General features: G+C 46.0%; 2 protein-coding genes across 2 annotated transcripts; both read right to left on the bottom strand.

The window, feature by feature from the left end:
* Positions 1–4,524: 4,524 nt before the first annotated feature.
* Positions 4,525–10,035, bottom strand: LOC138189253 (uncharacterized). The gene is made up of 2 exons (XM_069131384.1): positions 9,171–10,035; positions 4,525–8,381 (listed from the first exon to the last, which is right to left on the bottom strand). Exons 1-2 carry the CDS (start codon positions 10,033–10,035, stop codon positions 4,525–4,527), a joined length of 4,722 nt encoding a protein of 1,573 aa, XP_068987485.1.
* Positions 10,036–11,187: 1,152 nt separating this feature from the next.
* Positions 11,188–16,698, bottom strand: LOC138189252 (uncharacterized). The gene is made up of 2 exons (XM_069131383.1): positions 15,834–16,698; positions 11,188–15,044 (listed from the first exon to the last, which is right to left on the bottom strand). Exons 1-2 carry the CDS (start codon positions 16,696–16,698, stop codon positions 11,188–11,190), a joined length of 4,722 nt encoding a protein of 1,573 aa, XP_068987484.1.
* Between the last annotated feature and the right edge of the window lie 213 nt (positions 16,699–16,911).

Below are 16,911 nucleotides of genomic sequence, written 5' to 3'. Positions count from 1 at the left end.
TTTATGTTACAACTATAACGAGTAAATTTAATCGTTTAACTCGTGAAGAAATAAAAAGGTACCTGACTTCTAAATAAGCATTAAATAAGAATCTTAAATATCGCAAACAGTGATGTAGGTGTTACTCAAGAAAAAAGAACGTTTTATTTTTTAATTAGCACGAGTAAATGAACGAATATCGATAATATAATATAACGCTTAATATGAATTTTATCTGTCTGATTATTTAATAGCTTAACTTATTTCACAGTAACGTCATCGACTACCCTTAGGCTCTTTTCCCTTTTTGTCCAAACTAATCGATAGTCGAAAACTAGTATCATGTAGGTGTGAATTTAGTCTTAGTTTGTAGAAACTATTAAAATGATAAAAATGGATATCGTATTAAATCGTAAAAGATGCCAATTTACGATAAAAATTAAGAAATCGTTCAATTTGATTTTGTTACAATGGAAAAACCGTCTCCTGCTATGTCAAAAAATCGTTACCGTTTGATTAACAAACCGACGCCTTGTTAAGTTATATAAGGAACACGGAGGTCGCGCGCGAGCTCTTATGTGCCTGAAATTCCGGAGAGTGAACATCGAAGAAGAACATAAATATCAGGTAAGTAAGAAAAAATATCGAACAACAACATTGTAACTAGTAATTTATAACGTCTAAACCATTAATTTACAACACTTAAGCTATTAATTTATAACATTCAAGCCATTAATTTATAACATTTAAGGAATTAATTTATAACGTCTAAACTATTAATTTATAACATTTATGCTATTAATTTATAACATTTAAGCCATTAATTTCTAACTTTTGAACTGTTATTTTATACATTTAGCCATTAATTTATAACATTTAAACTATTAATTTATATCATCTAAGCCATTAAATTATAACATTCAAGATATTAATTTATAACATTTAAACTGTTAATTTATAACATTTAAACCATTAATTTACAGCATTTAAAGTGTTATTTTATACATTTAAGCCATTAATTTATAACATTTAAGCTATTAATTTATAACATTTAAGCCATTAATTTCTAACTTTTGAACTGTTATTTTATACATTTTGCCAATAATTTATAACATTTAAACTATTAATTTATATCATCTAAGCCATTAAATTATAACATTTAAGCTATTAATTTACAACATCTAAGCCACTAATTTACAATATTTAAACTATTAATTTATATCATCTAAGCCATTAATTTATAATATTTAAGCCATTAATCTAAAACAATTCCTCCATTAATTCTTAACAACTATACCAATAATTTATAACCATATTCTCCCATTAATTCAAAGTAATTGTGCTCTTAATTTATAACAGTTGTGCCGTTAATCGGAAGCAACTCTACATTCATTGATTTAAATCAGTACCATCAATGTGAGTGAATTAATGATTTATATTGTATTATTTTATTAACGAAATCATTCAGGTCCCTGGATTGCTATTTTATTTCTATATAGCATTATTTTTTAATTTTAAATACAGTACTTAATTTCTCATTTCACTATTTTGTATAAAAGCAGTGGTAACGCAGAGTGTAATTTTAAGATGTAATTTTCCATGTCTGCTAAAAACCAAGGAAACAACACCATATTCATGGAATCAAGGAAGCAAGTGTAGTTTAACCGAAGGCAACGACATCTTATCTGTAGCTGCACATGAGTCATAGGACATTTCAAATAGTGTTGTTGTTTTGCCTCGGAGTACCAAAACCGTTAGATTACAAGTAATTTAAAAACAAATAAACTCAGGACAAAACAATGCCGCCGCTACAATGTCGCTTTATTATTAAATAATTTTACATCTCTGCTTCCAATGCGGAAAAACTCATATGTAAATGGGACCCGAGCGTAGTTAACTCCTCGTGGTGGGTCCCGGTAATTGGTATCGTTTTCCAAATAATAATACACCAAGTACTATTTCGAATATTAGTATTATTATTCGAAAACGATATCAAGCTAAAAACTACTTGAATATAGTCTGGTCTTGATCACCCAAAATAGTTTTGGTGACCTAAACTGGACTAATACCCCCCCGCGGGGGCAACGTGGGACATCGTGGGACATCGCAGGACACAGTGGGATGCGAGCGTATAAGCTTTAATTAATCATAAGATAGATACCTATGTTATGTACATTGTAAGCTCATTCTGTACAAAGATAATTATCTATCTTGGAACGACAAATAAAGATCTTGTCTCTCTTGATCCCCTCGCTTACCATACTGGAAAAATTGTTCCAACGATATATCGGTTCGCGATCACTCAGTTCTTTCAAACTGTCGCGTGGCGTACTCGCTCGCGTGTATTTCGGGTGCGTGCGGGTCAATGTGCTCTAGACAACTCTTCGGATTCGTAAGTCGCCCAAGGACAGCTCTGTCTTGGTGACTGCTCAACGTTTGCATCGGATCACGGGAGTTGTCGTCGTGCCGGTGATGCTTGCTAATCTGTTGGGGATTCACTCGTGCATCTGCAGTCCTGTCCGATTGGTACTTGGGTACTCGATCAGAGACCACCAATTTCACGTCCTCCGTAATCCTGTTCGGCCCCGCGGGAGTGGACCCCACTGTGCAGTTGAGGTATTGCCTTCGTAATCCTGTTAAGCGGTCCCTACCCGTGAGTGGACCCCACTGTTCAGTTGGGGCCTCGTGCCTTGGTAATCCTGTTCAGCGGTCCCTCCCTGTGAGTGGACCCCACTGTTCAGTTGGGGCCTCTTGCCTTCGTAATCCTGTTCAGCGGTCCCTCCCCGGGTTCCACTTGTTCAGTTGGAGTGTGTCAAGTTGCTGGCCTATGTGCTGGATCCACGGCTGAATTACTAGTGGATCACTGGCATCATCTGTCGGCGCCATCGACCGCGACTCGTGTAAGTTTCGAACGGCGAAACAGGAATCGAGTTACGGCCAATTCTTGGGCTTTCCGTTGAACCTCGGGGTTATCTCGTGTACGGGGGTGCGTCGCGTAGGTTTGTTAGTTCTTTCGAGAGATCGCGATCTCGTCCGTTTCGGGACAGTGTCAGTAGCTTCATCTTCTTCTTTTCGTTCCAAGTTAGATAAATGTGTCTTTGATACCGAATGTTGCCAGTAGGGATGCGAATTATTGTATATTTGTACTGATCGATGTAATCGTTGTGTGGGAGATAGATGATGCATTACGTATGCCTTGTTCTACGTTTGTAAAGATTCATGTTATCGCTGCGTTGGAGATATGTGTTTCGCAGTTAGACTACGAAACAACTATTTCGTTACGCAGGCCCATGGTCAAGTAGTGTCAAAACTGGACATTCTGCCAATAGGTTGAATGTCGAGATCGATGTGTAGGGTTAAATAACCCATGGGCGGGTCTCGTGCGTAGTCACCTCCTCGTGGTGAGACCTGGTAATTGGCATCGTTTTCCAAAAATTAATCAGTCGATTAATCTTTGGAAAACGATACCAAACCAAGAACTACGCAACAGTCCAGTTTGGATCACCAAAAGCCCCTAAGATCATTTTGGATGATCTACACTGGACTGCACTATTAATTTATAACATTTAAGCCATTAATTTAGAATATTTACGTCATGAATTTACAACAATAAGTCACAAATTCATAACATTTATGTAAATTCGGCCAATCGCGGGGAGACGCAATCGCGAGGAGAGACGTCAACGGGAGTCGTAAATTCCCGTTACGATTATATTAATCGACACCACGAGTTGATCGATCCCCTGATTTCCGTTAAGATAATAGGGGTGATTAAGTTTATATAACTCTGTGATTCACAGAATTATAAAATATATATTTCCAACACTTAAACTACACTGTTGAGTAGATACAAATCGTCAGTAACAACTTGTCGCACGAATATGAGATAGACACGAATAATAGAGCAAAGTTCGTACAGTCGAATTTCGTATGTTAGTGGACGGGAGAGTTAGATGCTGCACGTCGACGTTGTTTTTCTTTCTGCTAATTGTCGCCCTTAGGCTAGCACGGAAGAAAGCTCGGTGTGGGTGTGCCCTTTGCATGAAGAACGCGGATTCGTTATTCACGTTGTTCGTCAGGAAAAGTGAGGGCAACGATCCGCGATGTCGATTGGCTGTGACCCATGCTGAAACCTGAAGGAGTGAGTCGGAGTCCTCCTACCAACGTGGTTCATAAATGACCTTACACATGGGAAAACTCAGCCTGTTCTGTTAGACAGATGTTTGGTTTTTCCTAATGGGCGCGTACCCGCTTTCTCCGCATTTTTGATTGCGCCTAATAAACCCAAGGACCTCTCTAAAAAACCAGATGTGCGTCGCAAATATTTCTAGCCTTAAGAAAACTTTCAGGACGACGGATGGAATGCAGATACATGTGTACAGAATGCAAGAGAAAGTTATGGTCGGTCCTCAGGTTTATTGAGGGTCGAAATGACGTTACGCACGCCGTCTGCTGGCCGGTCGCGAGAGATGCAGCGCAGATGTTTTAGGCGACGTAGCATCCTCCCCCCGTTGAGAGGGCACCGATCAAATTCTGCCTGTGGAGTCAGGTGCGTCGTTTGTCCATTTCCTTCGCTCCGGGTTGATGCTCGGATTCATCTGTTTCTGGTTGAATGGGTAAGGGGACCAATCTTTTGACACCACGGTCCAGGATACTCGTTGCCGTCTGCACGGTAGCGGTCCGTATGATTCCGTCGGCTCCTGGATGGACTTTGATTACGCGGCCCAAAGGCCACTGCATGGATGGGACGTTATCCTCCCTGAGGATTACGACGGTGCCTTCACGGATGTCGTGCTTTCCCTTGTCCCATTTGTTGCGGCGGGTCAGCTCGTTGAGGTACTCTCGATTCCACCTGCTCCAGAAGTACTGCTTGATCTGGTGGATACGCTGCCAACTAGATAGCCGGCCTGATGGAACTGTCCTGAAATCACGCTCCCGTAAACTCGTTAATGTATCGCCGATTAGAAAGTGACCGGGCGTGAGGACAGGGGGATCTTTCGGATCGGACGAGATGGGAGTCAGTGGACGTGAATTGAGAATTGCTTCAATCTCAATCACAAGGGTGTCAAGGTGTTCAAAGGTCAAGAGCTCCGTGCCGACGACGCGGATGAGGTGACGTTTGAACGATTTTACGGCGGCTTCCCATAAACCGCCAAAATGTGGTGAGTTTGGGGGGTTGAAACGCCATTGTATCTGTCGGTCGACGAGAAAATTCTGCACCTTTTCCTTGTGGTCGTCGGACTGTAATAGGGTTCGGAGTTCTTGTAATTCCCTATTAGCTCCGACGAAATTGGTGCCATTGTCTGTGAGGATGGTTGCGCAGTATCCTCTTCGGGAGATGAATCGGCGTAGAACTTCTAGGAATGCGTCGGTAGTTAGATCGCTGACTAACTCGATGTGGACGGCTTTTGTTGCTAGACATACGAATATGGCAACGTATACCTTGACTTTACTGCGGTTACGATTCCTTCTCTCTTTGATATAGAGCGGACCGCAGTAGTCGATTCCGACGTTCGTAAACGGGCGCGATTCGGTAATACGCGCCTCTGGTAAATCCCCCATCAAGTACTCTACTGGTGGAGGATTGGCTCTGCAGCAACGGACGCACCTTTTGATAGTGCGCCACACTTGGCTACGGCCGTCGATCGGCCTATAGCGTAGTCTCACGGCGTATAATGTAGCTTGTGTCCCTGTGTGGTGGTTGTTTCGATGTTCTTCGTTTATAATGATCTCGGTAATTGTCGATTTCGGCAAAATAATTGGATGCTTTTGCCTGAATGGGATAGCAGAGTTGGTCAGTCGTCCTCCGACGCGTAGTATCCCCTCTTCGTCGAGGAATGGATTTAGTGGCTGTAGTTTTCCTCCAACATCCTTGCTTCGATCTTTCTGCAGTATCCGAATCTCCGCTGCGAAGTGTCGGGATTGGATTATCTTGATCAATTTATTATGTGCGGTGGTTAATTCGTCCGTTGTTAGATGGGAGGATCGGTTCTGCTTATATTTCCATCGAAGACACCAAGAGACGACTCTTATTAGTCTTGTCCAGGATGAATATCCATGGAGGAGTGTGTTGTCGATGGTACTAGTTGTTAGACATATCGTCTTCTTTTGTTCTGGGAGTTCTCCCAGCGTCGTGGGTATCCAGATCGGCCAGTTTTCCTCTTGTTGTTTGAGCCATTCGGGTCCGTTTTTCCAGATGGTCGGGCGCAGAAATTCCTTGGGAGTCTGCCCGCGGGAGATGAGATCTGCTGGATTATCGTTGGTGGGCACATGACGCCAATCGTCGATGTTTGTTTTCGTCTGGATCTCGGCTACGCGGTTCGCCACGAAGGTTTTCAACATGTGTGGCGAGGACTTGATCCACTGAAGCACTATAGTAGAATCCGTCCAATACACAGTGCGAGAAATCTTTATATTGAGGGACTTCTTTATCAAGTACATAAGTGAGGCGAGGAGTAATGCTCCGCTTAACTCGAGTCGTGGGATTGTCAACGATTTTAGTGGCGCGACCTTAGATCGAGCCGTGAGTATCTGAGTTTGTGTGTGTCCCTCCGGATTGGTGCTGCGTAGATAGACACATGCTCCGTATGCCCTTTCACTGGCGTCGCAGAAACCGTGCAGCTCTATATGATTAGCTGCCTTGATTATGGTTTTACGAGGGAACCGAATATCATTAAGCAAGGGTAGTTGGATATGATATCGATCCCATTCAGTATGCAACTCTGCTGGTAGGGATTCGTCCCAATCAATTTTTAATGCCCAGACGCGTTGAAGCAATATTTTTGCTTTGACAATCACTGGCGCGAGCAAACCAAGTGGATCATAGATTCGGGCTATCACCGAACTCATTGATCGTTTAGTGACTCGAGTGATGGTCGCTGTTGGTTCAACCGAGTAAAGGATTGCGTCTTCCTGAGAATCCCAATAAATGCCTAAGGTCTTCAACGTCTGTGACTCGCCCAATTGTAGCCTTCTATTGGTATCTCTTTCTGTTAGTCCTCGCAATATGTCCTTGTCATTGGATGCCCATTCCCGGATATGTAAGCCGGCCGATCTGAGAAGGTCTGTGAGTTCGTGTCTTACCGATAGTAATTCTTCTTTTGTGTCGGCTCCAGTGAGGGCATCGTCGACATAAAAATCGCGCTGCACAACCGCTGCTGCTCGCGGGAATCGATGTCCTTCGTCTTCTGCTAATTGTTTGAGGCATCGGAGGGCCAAGTATGGGGCAGCTGATAGTCCGAACGTCACGGTGTTAAGTTGATATGTATCGACCTCCCCGTTGGAATTACGCCATAGAATGAGTTGATATTTACGATCTTCTGGACGTACGAGGATTTGTCGATACATCTTCTCAATGTCACCCGTTAGAACATATTGATGCGACCGGAATCTCAATAGAATTTCAATTAGATCTTCCTGTAATTTAGGTCCTGTATGTAGCATGTCGTTGAGGGATACTCCGGTAGTGCTGATTGCTGATCCGTCGAAAACAACTCGGAGTTTCGTAGTATCACTCGATTCCTTTATCACGCCGTGATGAGGCAAATAATAACCATTGGTTGTGGGAAGGTCAGGCGTGATCTTCGTCATATGACCCAAGTCTAGATACTCTTGGATCACCGCACTATACGCGGCTTCGAATTGCTTGTCGCGTTGGAATCGGCGATGGAGCGAGGCGAGTCTACTCATGGCAACGGACCTTGACGTCCCCAGCGTGGGAAGCTTCTCGTTGAATGGCAGGGCGACGACGTATCGCCCTTCCTTGTTGCGTTGGACATGGTTGCGGAAATGCTCCTCACATTGTAATTCCGCCTCTGAGAAATGCGTGGTAGGTGGTCCCTCATCGATTTCCCAAAAACGTGCGAGATCCGCTTGTAGGTCGGTGGTGGTGACGTGAAAGGAATGGATCCCCGCGCGAGCTGGCGGGCTCCCCCCGATAACCCAACCGAATCGAGTCTTTTGCAAACACAGCTCCGTATCGGTGGATTGGGATAGTTTGATCTGTCCGACACAAAAGGATGCTAAGGTTGGTCCCGAACTCAATAATATGTCGATCGGGCCTGGTCGATGAAATGCTGGGTCGGCTAATTTTATATTTTTGGGTAGCTGGATGACGGACCTATCGATTGGTTGATCTGGAACGACTGCCGATATTATTGGGATTACTAAGAACGTTACTATGCGTTTATATTTGCCATCCATAGAAACAATGGTGGCCGTGATCTGGCTCTTGGCAATTGTCGTCAAATCATCGAGGGTGCCGATTGGGACTGAACATCTCCTTCGTTTCATACCGAGGGATTTTGCGAATTTCTCACTCATGAAATTCATACTAGATCCGGTATCTAGCAATGCTCTGGCTCGGATTGGTGAGGCCCTTTTGTCTAGCACATCGATCTGTGCTGTGACCAGTAGATCGTGATGTAGTATGCCGTTTGGAGATGTATTTTCCCATTCGGTCCACCCTTTTGTAGTTTGTTGAGCTAGTCAGTTTAGCTCGGGTTGGGACTTGGATAAGGTGTGTATGGCGGTGCCCTTGGTCCGTGGGGAGCTTGACTCAGGAACTTTCGAGTCTTTAGGAGCCGAATATGTATGCTTCCGGGATGATTCGGTTGTCCGTCTGGACTTATGATACGAACGTGACTTCGATGATCCCGGGGGGGATTGTCTCTTAGATCGTTTATGCGATGAACGACTGCCCGGCGACCGACCGCTCGATGAACGACTGCGCGACGACCGACCGCTCGACGACCGACCGCTCGATGACCGACCGCTCGAGGACCGACCGCTAGATGACCGACCGCTAGACGACCGACTGCTGGACGACCGATTGCTAGATGACTGACTACTCGACGAACGTGGAATTATCTGCGTTTGCTCTCGGTGTAGGTAGGTGTTGTGTCGTTGCCCGCAGATATGACACGAACCCGCTGTGCACTGTGTCAGCGAATGTCCGCTGCCTAGGCAGTTTATACATAACGCTGCCCCTTTTACTATTTGAAAGCGTTCTACCGCCGATTTGGCTTTGAAGACCTTACAATGTCTGAGTACGTGGGGTCCGCTGCAGGTCGGGCACACTAATGTCTTGCTGGTTGTGGCAAAGGTTCGGCCGCGCGGTACGTTTTGTCGATGACGATGTTTTTTGTGGGTTGATCCTTTCGTTTCCTTTGATTTAGAAAGGAGTTGATTACCGTTTGCCCGTGTTTTCAGAAATTCCATCAGATGTTGATAGGAAGGCACGTCTTGGTTTGGCAACGTGCGCTGCCATTTACGCATGCTGGACGAAGGTAATTTCGATGCAAGCAACTCGATAATCACTATATCTGATGTTACAGGCTGCCCTAATTTTTCGAGCGCTTTCAAATTTACGCTGACGGTTTCCAGCAAATCTTCAATGGCTTCTGGAGTTTCCCTTTTTATTTCGGGATAACTGCGCAGTAATTCCCAATGACGCATACAGATCCGGAGGGCACAATTAAATTTCTCCTTCAGTGTGTTGAGCGCGATGGGATAGTTGGCCTCTGTGAGTTCTAAGGATTGTATGCTCCGTGCGGCCCGTCCAGTTATAGAGGAGCGTAGATGTTGAAACCTTTGGACGTTAGTTAAGTTCTCATTGCGATCCACTGTGGATAAGAACGTGTCGTAGAAATAGGTCCAGTTCTCGAGGGCATCGTCGAATTGAGGTAAACGGACCTCTGGCAAAGTGATTGGTCTCGTCTCCGGTTTCACGCATGGATCGCGGGTCTTTGTTGGCGAAGGGGTTACTGATGGTAGTCGGTCGAAGAGGTCCATGATCTGTACGTCAATCCTATGATGCTCTCGCAATAAAGAATCTGCACGAGCTATTTCCCCCTCATCTAACACTTCTAATTCCTCTTGCACCGCGCAGATTTTTCGCCAATTTTCGTCGAACGAATTACGGCAAGCTGTTAGATAGTTTTTGTCTACCCGTTCAGACTCTTCATATTCCTCGAGTTGACGCTTCGTGGTTGCAAATCGGCTGACTAAGGCACTTCGTCTACGCCGCAACGTGCTGATCGATTCAGCTTGAGCCATATTTGAATTTAATAATCGGAATGGGCTTACCTTAATCAAATGGACGTTGATCTAGGAATCGGTAGCTACTCGTTACAGTGCGGTGTGGGCTCGCGTATGTGCTGAGCGATGAAGGAGTTCCTTTCCGAGGGCAGCTCCTTTGGTTAGTTGCTTAAGTCGTTGGAATGTGGATTTCACGCGACACTGTATAGTCACGGGTCAATGCACTTTTTAATGGCGCAAAATCCGGCTCGAAGGACCATGTAAATTCGGCCAATCGCGGGGAGACGCAATCGCGAGGAGAGACGTCAACGGGAGTCGTAAATTCCCGTTACGATTATATTAATCGACACCACGAGTTGATCGATCCCCTGATTTCCGTTAAGATAATAGGGGTGATTAAGTTTATATAACACTGTGATTCACAGAATTATAAAATATATATTTCCAACACTTAAACTACACTGTTGAGTAGATACAAATCGTCAGTAACAACTTGTCGCACGAATATGAGATAGACACGAATAATAGAGCAAAGTTCGTACAGTCGAATTTCGTATGTTAGTGGACGGGAGAGTTAGATGCTACACGTCGACGTTGTTTTTCTTTCTACTAATTGTCGCCCTTAGGCTAGCACGGAAGAAAGCTCGGTGTGGGTGTGCCCTTTGCATGAAGAACGCGGATTCGTTATTCACGTTGTTCGTCAGGAAAAGTGAGGGCAACGATCCGCGATGTCGATTGGCTGTGACCCATGCTGAAACCTGAAGGAGTGAGTCGGAGTCCTCCTACCAACGTGGTTCATAAATGACCTTGCACATGGGAAAACTCAGCCTGTTCTGTTAGACAGATGTTTGGTTTTTCCTAATGGGCGCGTACCCGCTTTCTCCGCATTTTTGATTGCGCTTAATAAACCCAAGGACCTCTCTAAAAAACCAGATGTGCGTCGCAAATATTTCCAGCCTTAAGAAAACTTTCAGGACGACGGATGGAATGCAGATACATGTGTACAGAATGCAAGAGAAAGTTATGGTCGGTCCTCAGGTTTATTGAGGGTCGAAATGACGTTACGCAGGCCGTCTGCTGGCCGGTCGCGAGAGATGCAGCGCAGATGTTTTAGGCGACGTAACATCCTCCCCCCGTTGAGAGGGCACCGATCAAATTCTGCCTGTGGAGTCAGGTGCGTCGTTTGTCCATTTCCTTCGCTCCGGGTTGATGCTCGGATTCATCTGTTTCTGGTTGAATGGGTAAGGGGACCAATCTTTTGACACCACGGTCCAGGATACTCGTTGCCGTCTGCACGGTAGCGGTCCGTATGATTCCGTCGGCTCCTGGATGGACTTTGATTACGCGGCCCAAAGGCCACTGCATGGATGGGACGTTATCCTCCCTGAGGATTACGACGGTGCCTTCACGGATGTCGTGCTTTCCCTTGTCCCATTTGTTGCGGCGGGTCAGCTCGTTGAGGTACTCTCGATTCCACCTGCTCCAGAAGTACTGCTTGATCTGGTGGATACGCTGCCAACTAGATAGCCGGCCTGATGGAACTGTCCTGAAATCACGCTCCCGTAAACTCGTTAATGTATCGCCGATTAGAAAGTGACCGGGCGTGAGGACAGGGGGATCTTTCGGATCGGACGAGATGGGAGTCAGTGGACGTGAATTGAGAATTGCTTCAATCTCAATCACAAGGGTGTCAAGGTGTTCAAAGGTCAAGAGCTCCGTGCCGACGACGCGGATGAGGTGACGTTTGAACGATTTTACGGCGGCTTCCCATAAACCGCCAAAATGTGGTGAGTTTGGGGGGTTGAAACGCCATTGTATCTGTCGGTCGACGAGAAAATTCTGCACCTTTTCCTTGTGGTCGTCGGACTGTAATAGGGTTCGGAGTTCTTGTAATTCCCTATTAGCTCCGACGAAATTGGTGCCATTGTCTGTGAGGATGGTTGCGCAGTATCCTCTTCGGGAGATGAATCGGCGTAGAACTTCTAGGAATGCGTCGGTAGTTAGATCGCTGACTAACTCGATGTGGACGGCTTTTGTTGCTAGACATACGAATATGGCAACGTATACCTTGACTTTACTGCGGTTACGATTCCTTCTCTCTTTGATATAGAGCGGACCGCAGTAGTCGATTCCGACGTTCGTAAACGGGCGCGATTCGGTAATACGCGCCTCTGGTAAATCCCCCATCAAGTACTCTACTGGTGGAGGATTAGCTCTGCAGCAACGGACGCACCTTTTGATAGTGCGCCACACTTGGCTACGGCCGTCGATCGGCCTATAGCGTAGTCTCACGGCGTATAATGTAGCTTGTGTCCCTGTGTGGTGGTTGTTTCGATGTTCTTCGTTTATAATGATCTCGGTAATTGTCGATTTCGGCAAAATAATTGGATGCTTTTGCCTGAATGGGATAGCAGAGTTGGTCAGTCGTCCTCCGACGCGTAGTATCCCCTCTTCGTCGAGGAATGGATTTAGTGGCTGTAGTTTTCCTCCAACATCCTTGCTTCGATCTTTCTGCAGTATCCGAATCTCCGCTGCGAAGTGTCGGGATTGGATTATCTTGATCAATTTATTATGTGCGGTGGTTAATTCGTCCGTTGTTAGATGGGAGGATCGGTTCTGCTTATATTTCCATCGAAGACACCAAGAGACGACTCTTATTAGTCTTGTCCAGGATGAATATCCATGGAGGAGTGTGTTGTCGATGGTACTAGTTGTTAGACATATCGTCTTCTTTTGTTCTGGGAGTTCTCCCAGCGTCGTGGGTATCCAGATCGGCCAGTTTTCCTCTTGTTGTTTGAGCCATTCGGGTCCGTTTTTCCAGATGGTCGGGCGCAGAAATTCCTTGGGAGTCTGCCCGCGGGAGATGAGATCTGCTGGATTATCGTTGGTGGGCACATGACGCCAATCGTCGATGTTTGTTTTCGTCTGGATCTCGGCTACGCGGTTCGCCACGAAGGTTTTCAACATGTGTGGCGAGGACTTGATCCACTGAAGCACTATAGTAGAATCCGTCCAATACACAGTGCGAGAAATCTTTATATTGAGGGACTTCTTTATCAAGTACATAAGTGAGGCGAGGAGTAATGCTCCGCTTAACTCGAGTCGTGGGATTGTCAACGATTTTAGTGGCGCGACCTTAGATCGAGCCGTGAGTATCTGAGTTTGTGTGTGTCCCTCCGGATTGGTGCTGCGTAGATAGACACATGCTCCGTATGCCCTTTCACTGGCGTCGCAGAAACCGTGCAGCTCTATATGATTAGCTGCCTTGATTATGGTTTTACGAGGGAACCGAATATCATTAAGCAAGGGTAGTTGGATATGATATCGATCCCATTCAGTATGCAACTCTGCTGGTAGGGATTCGTCCCAATCAATTTTTAATGCCCAGACGCGTTGAAGCAATATTTTTGCTTTGACAATCACTGGCGCGAGCAAACCAAGTGGATCATAGATTCGGGCTATCACCGAACTCATTGATCGTTTAGTGACTCGAGTGATGGTCGCTGTTGGTTCAACCGAGTAAAGGATTGCGTCTTCCTGAGAATCCCAATAAATGCCTAAGGTCTTCAACGTCTGTGACTCGCCCAATTGTAGCCTTCTATTGGTATCTCTTTCTGTTAGTCCTCGCAATATGTCCTTGTCATTGGATGCCCATTCCCGGATATGTAAGCCGGCCGATCTGAGAAGGTCTGTGAGTTCGTGTCTTACCGATAGTAATTCTTCTTTTGTGTCGGCTCCAGTGAGGGCATCGTCGACATAAAAATCGCGCTGCACAACCGCTGCTGCTCGCGGGAATCGATGTCCTTCGTCTTCTGCTAATTGTTTGAGGCATCGGAGGGCCAAGTATGGGGCAGCTGATAGTCCGAACGTCACGGTGTTAAGTTGATATGTATCGACCTCCCCGTTGGAATTACGCCATAGAATGAGTTGATATTTACGATCTTCTGGACGTACGAGGATTTGTCGATACATCTTCTCAATGTCACCCGTTAGAACATATTGATGCGACCGGAATCTCAATAGAATTTCAATTAGATCTTCCTGTAATTTAGGTCCTGTATGTAGCATGTCGTTGAGGGATACTCCGGTAGTGCTGATTGCTGATCCGTCGAAAACAACTCGGAGTTTCGTAGTATCACTCGATTCCTTTATCACGCCGTGATGAGGCAAATAATAACCATTGGTTGTGGGAAGGTCAGGCGTGATCTTCGTCATATGACCCAAGTCTAGATACTCTTGGATCACCGCACTATACGCGGCTTCGAATTGCTTGTCGCGTTGGAATCGGCGATGGAGCGAGGCGAGTCTACTCATGGCAACGGACCTTGACGTCCCCAGCGTGGGAAGCTTCTCGTTGAATGGCAGGGCGACGACGTATCGCCCTTCCTTGTTGCGTTGGACATGGTTGCGGAAATGCTCCTCACATTGTAATTCCGCCTCTGAGAAATGCGTGGTAGGTGGTCCCTCATCGATTTCCCAAAAACGTGCGAGATCCGCTTGTAGGTCGGTGGTGGTGACGTGAAAGGAATGGATCCCCGCGCGAGCTGGCGGGCTCCCCCCGATAACCCAACCGAATCGAGTCTTTTGCAAACACAGCTCCGTATCGGTGGATTGGGATAGTTTGATCTGTCCGACACAAAAGGATGCTAAGGTTGGTCCCGAACTCAATAATATGTCGATCGGGCCTGGTCGATGAAATGCTGGGTCGGCTAATTTTATATTTTTGGGTAGCTGGATGACGGACCTATCGATTGGTTGATCTGGAACGACTGCCGATATTATTGGGATTACTAAGAACGTTACTATGCGTTTATATTTGCCATCCATAGAAACAATGGTGGCCGTGATCTGGCTCTTGGCAATTGTCGTCAAATCATCGAGGGTGCCGATTGGGACTGAACATCTCCTTCGTTTCATACCGAGGGATTTTGCGAATTTCTCACTCATGAAATTCATACTAGATCCGGTATCTAGCAATGCTCTGGCTCGGATTGGTGAGGCCCTTTTGTCTAGCACATCGATCTGTGCTGTGACCAGTAGATCGTGATGTAGTATGCCGTTTGGAGATGTATTTTCCCATTCGGTCCACCCTTTTGTAGTTTGTTGAGCTAGTCAGTTTAGCTCGGGTTGGGACTTGGATAAGGTGTGTATGGCGGTGCCCTTGGTCCGTGGGGAGCTTGACTCAGGAACTTTCGAGTCTTTAGGAGCCGAATATGTATGCTTCCGGGATGATTCGGTTGTCCGTCTGGACTTATGATACGAACGTGACTTCGATGATCCCGGGGGGGATTGTCTCTTAGATCGTTTATGCGATGAACGACTGCCCGGCGACCGACCGCTCGATGAACGACTGCGCGACGACCGACCGCTCGACGACCGACCGCTCGATGACCGACCGCTCGAGGACCGACCGCTAGATGACCGACCGCTAGACGACCGACTGCTGGACGACCGATTGCTAGATGACTGACTACTCGACGAACGTGGAATTATCTGCGTTTGCTCTCGGTGTAGGTAGGTGTTGTGTCGTTGCCCGCAGATATGACACGAACCCGCTGTGCACTGTGTCAGCGAATGTCCGCTGCCTAGGCAGTTTATACATAACGCTGCCCCTTTTACTATTTGAAAGCGTTCTACCGCCGATTTGGCTTTGAAGACCTTACAATGTCTGAGTACGTGGGGTCCGCTGCAGGTCGGGCACACTAATGTCTTGCTGGTTGTGGCAAAGGTTCGGCCGCGCGGTACGTTTTGTCGATGACGATGTTTTTTGTGGGTTGATCCTTTCGTTTCCTTTGATTTAGAAAGGAGTTGATTACCGTTTGCCCGTGTTTTCAGAAATTCCATCAGATGTTGATAGGAAGGCACGTCTTGGTTTGGCAACGTGCGCTGCCATTTACGCATGCTGGACGAAGGTAATTTTGATGCAAGCAACTCGATAATCACTATATCTGATGTTACAGGCTGCCCTAATTTTTCGAGCGCTTTCAAATTTACGCTGACGGTTTCCAGCAAATCTTCAATGGCTTCTGGAGTTTCCCTTTTTATTTCGGGATAACTGCGCAGTAATTCCCAATGACGCATACAGATCCGGAGGGCACAATTAAATTTCTCCTTCAGTGTGTTGAGCGCGATGGGATAGTTGGCCTCTGTGAGTTCTAAGGATTGTATGCTCCGTGCGGCCCGTCCAGTTATAGAGGAGCGTAGATGTTGAAACCTTTGGACGTTAGTTAAGTTCTCATTGCGATCCACTGTGGATAAGAACGTGTCGTAGAAATAGGTCCAGTTCTCGAGGGCATCGTCGAATTGAGGTAAACGGACCTCTGGCAAAGTGATTGGTCTCGTCTCCGGTTTCACGCATGGATCGCGGGTCTTTGTTGGCGAAGGGGTTACTGATGGTAGTCGGTCGAAGAGGTCCATGATCTGTACGTCAATCCTATGATGCTCTCGCAATAAAGAATCTGCACGAGCTATTTCCCCCTCATCTAACACTTCTAATTCCTCTTGCACCGCGCAGATTTTTCGCCAATTTTCGTCGAACGAATTACGGCAAGCTGTTAGATAGTTTTTGTCTACCCGTTCAGACTCTTCATATTCCTCGAGTTGACGCTTCGTGGTTGCAAATCGGCTGACTAAGGCACTTCGTCTACGCCGCAACGTGCTGATCGATTCAGCTTGAGCCATATTTGAATTTAATAATCGGAATGGGCTTACCTTAATCAAATGGACGTTGATCTAGGAATCGGTAGCTACTCGTTACAGTGCGGTGTGGGCTCGCGTATGTGCTGAGCGATGAAGGAGTTCCTTTCCGAGGGCAGCTCCTTTGGTTAGTTGCTTAAGTCGTTGGAATGTGGATTTCACGCGACACTGTATAGTCACGGGTCAATGCACTTTTTA

Source organism: Bombus flavifrons, unplaced genomic scaffold (genome assembly GCF_040668555.2).
Source record: "Bombus flavifrons isolate JBK064 unplaced genomic scaffold, iyBomFlav1_principal scaffold0022, whole genome shotgun sequence".
Taxonomy (NCBI): Eukaryota; Metazoa; Arthropoda; class Insecta; order Hymenoptera; family Apidae; genus Bombus; species Bombus flavifrons.
Note: the sequence above shows the minus strand (reverse complement) of the source record. Positions and strands in the feature narration are given on the sequence as shown.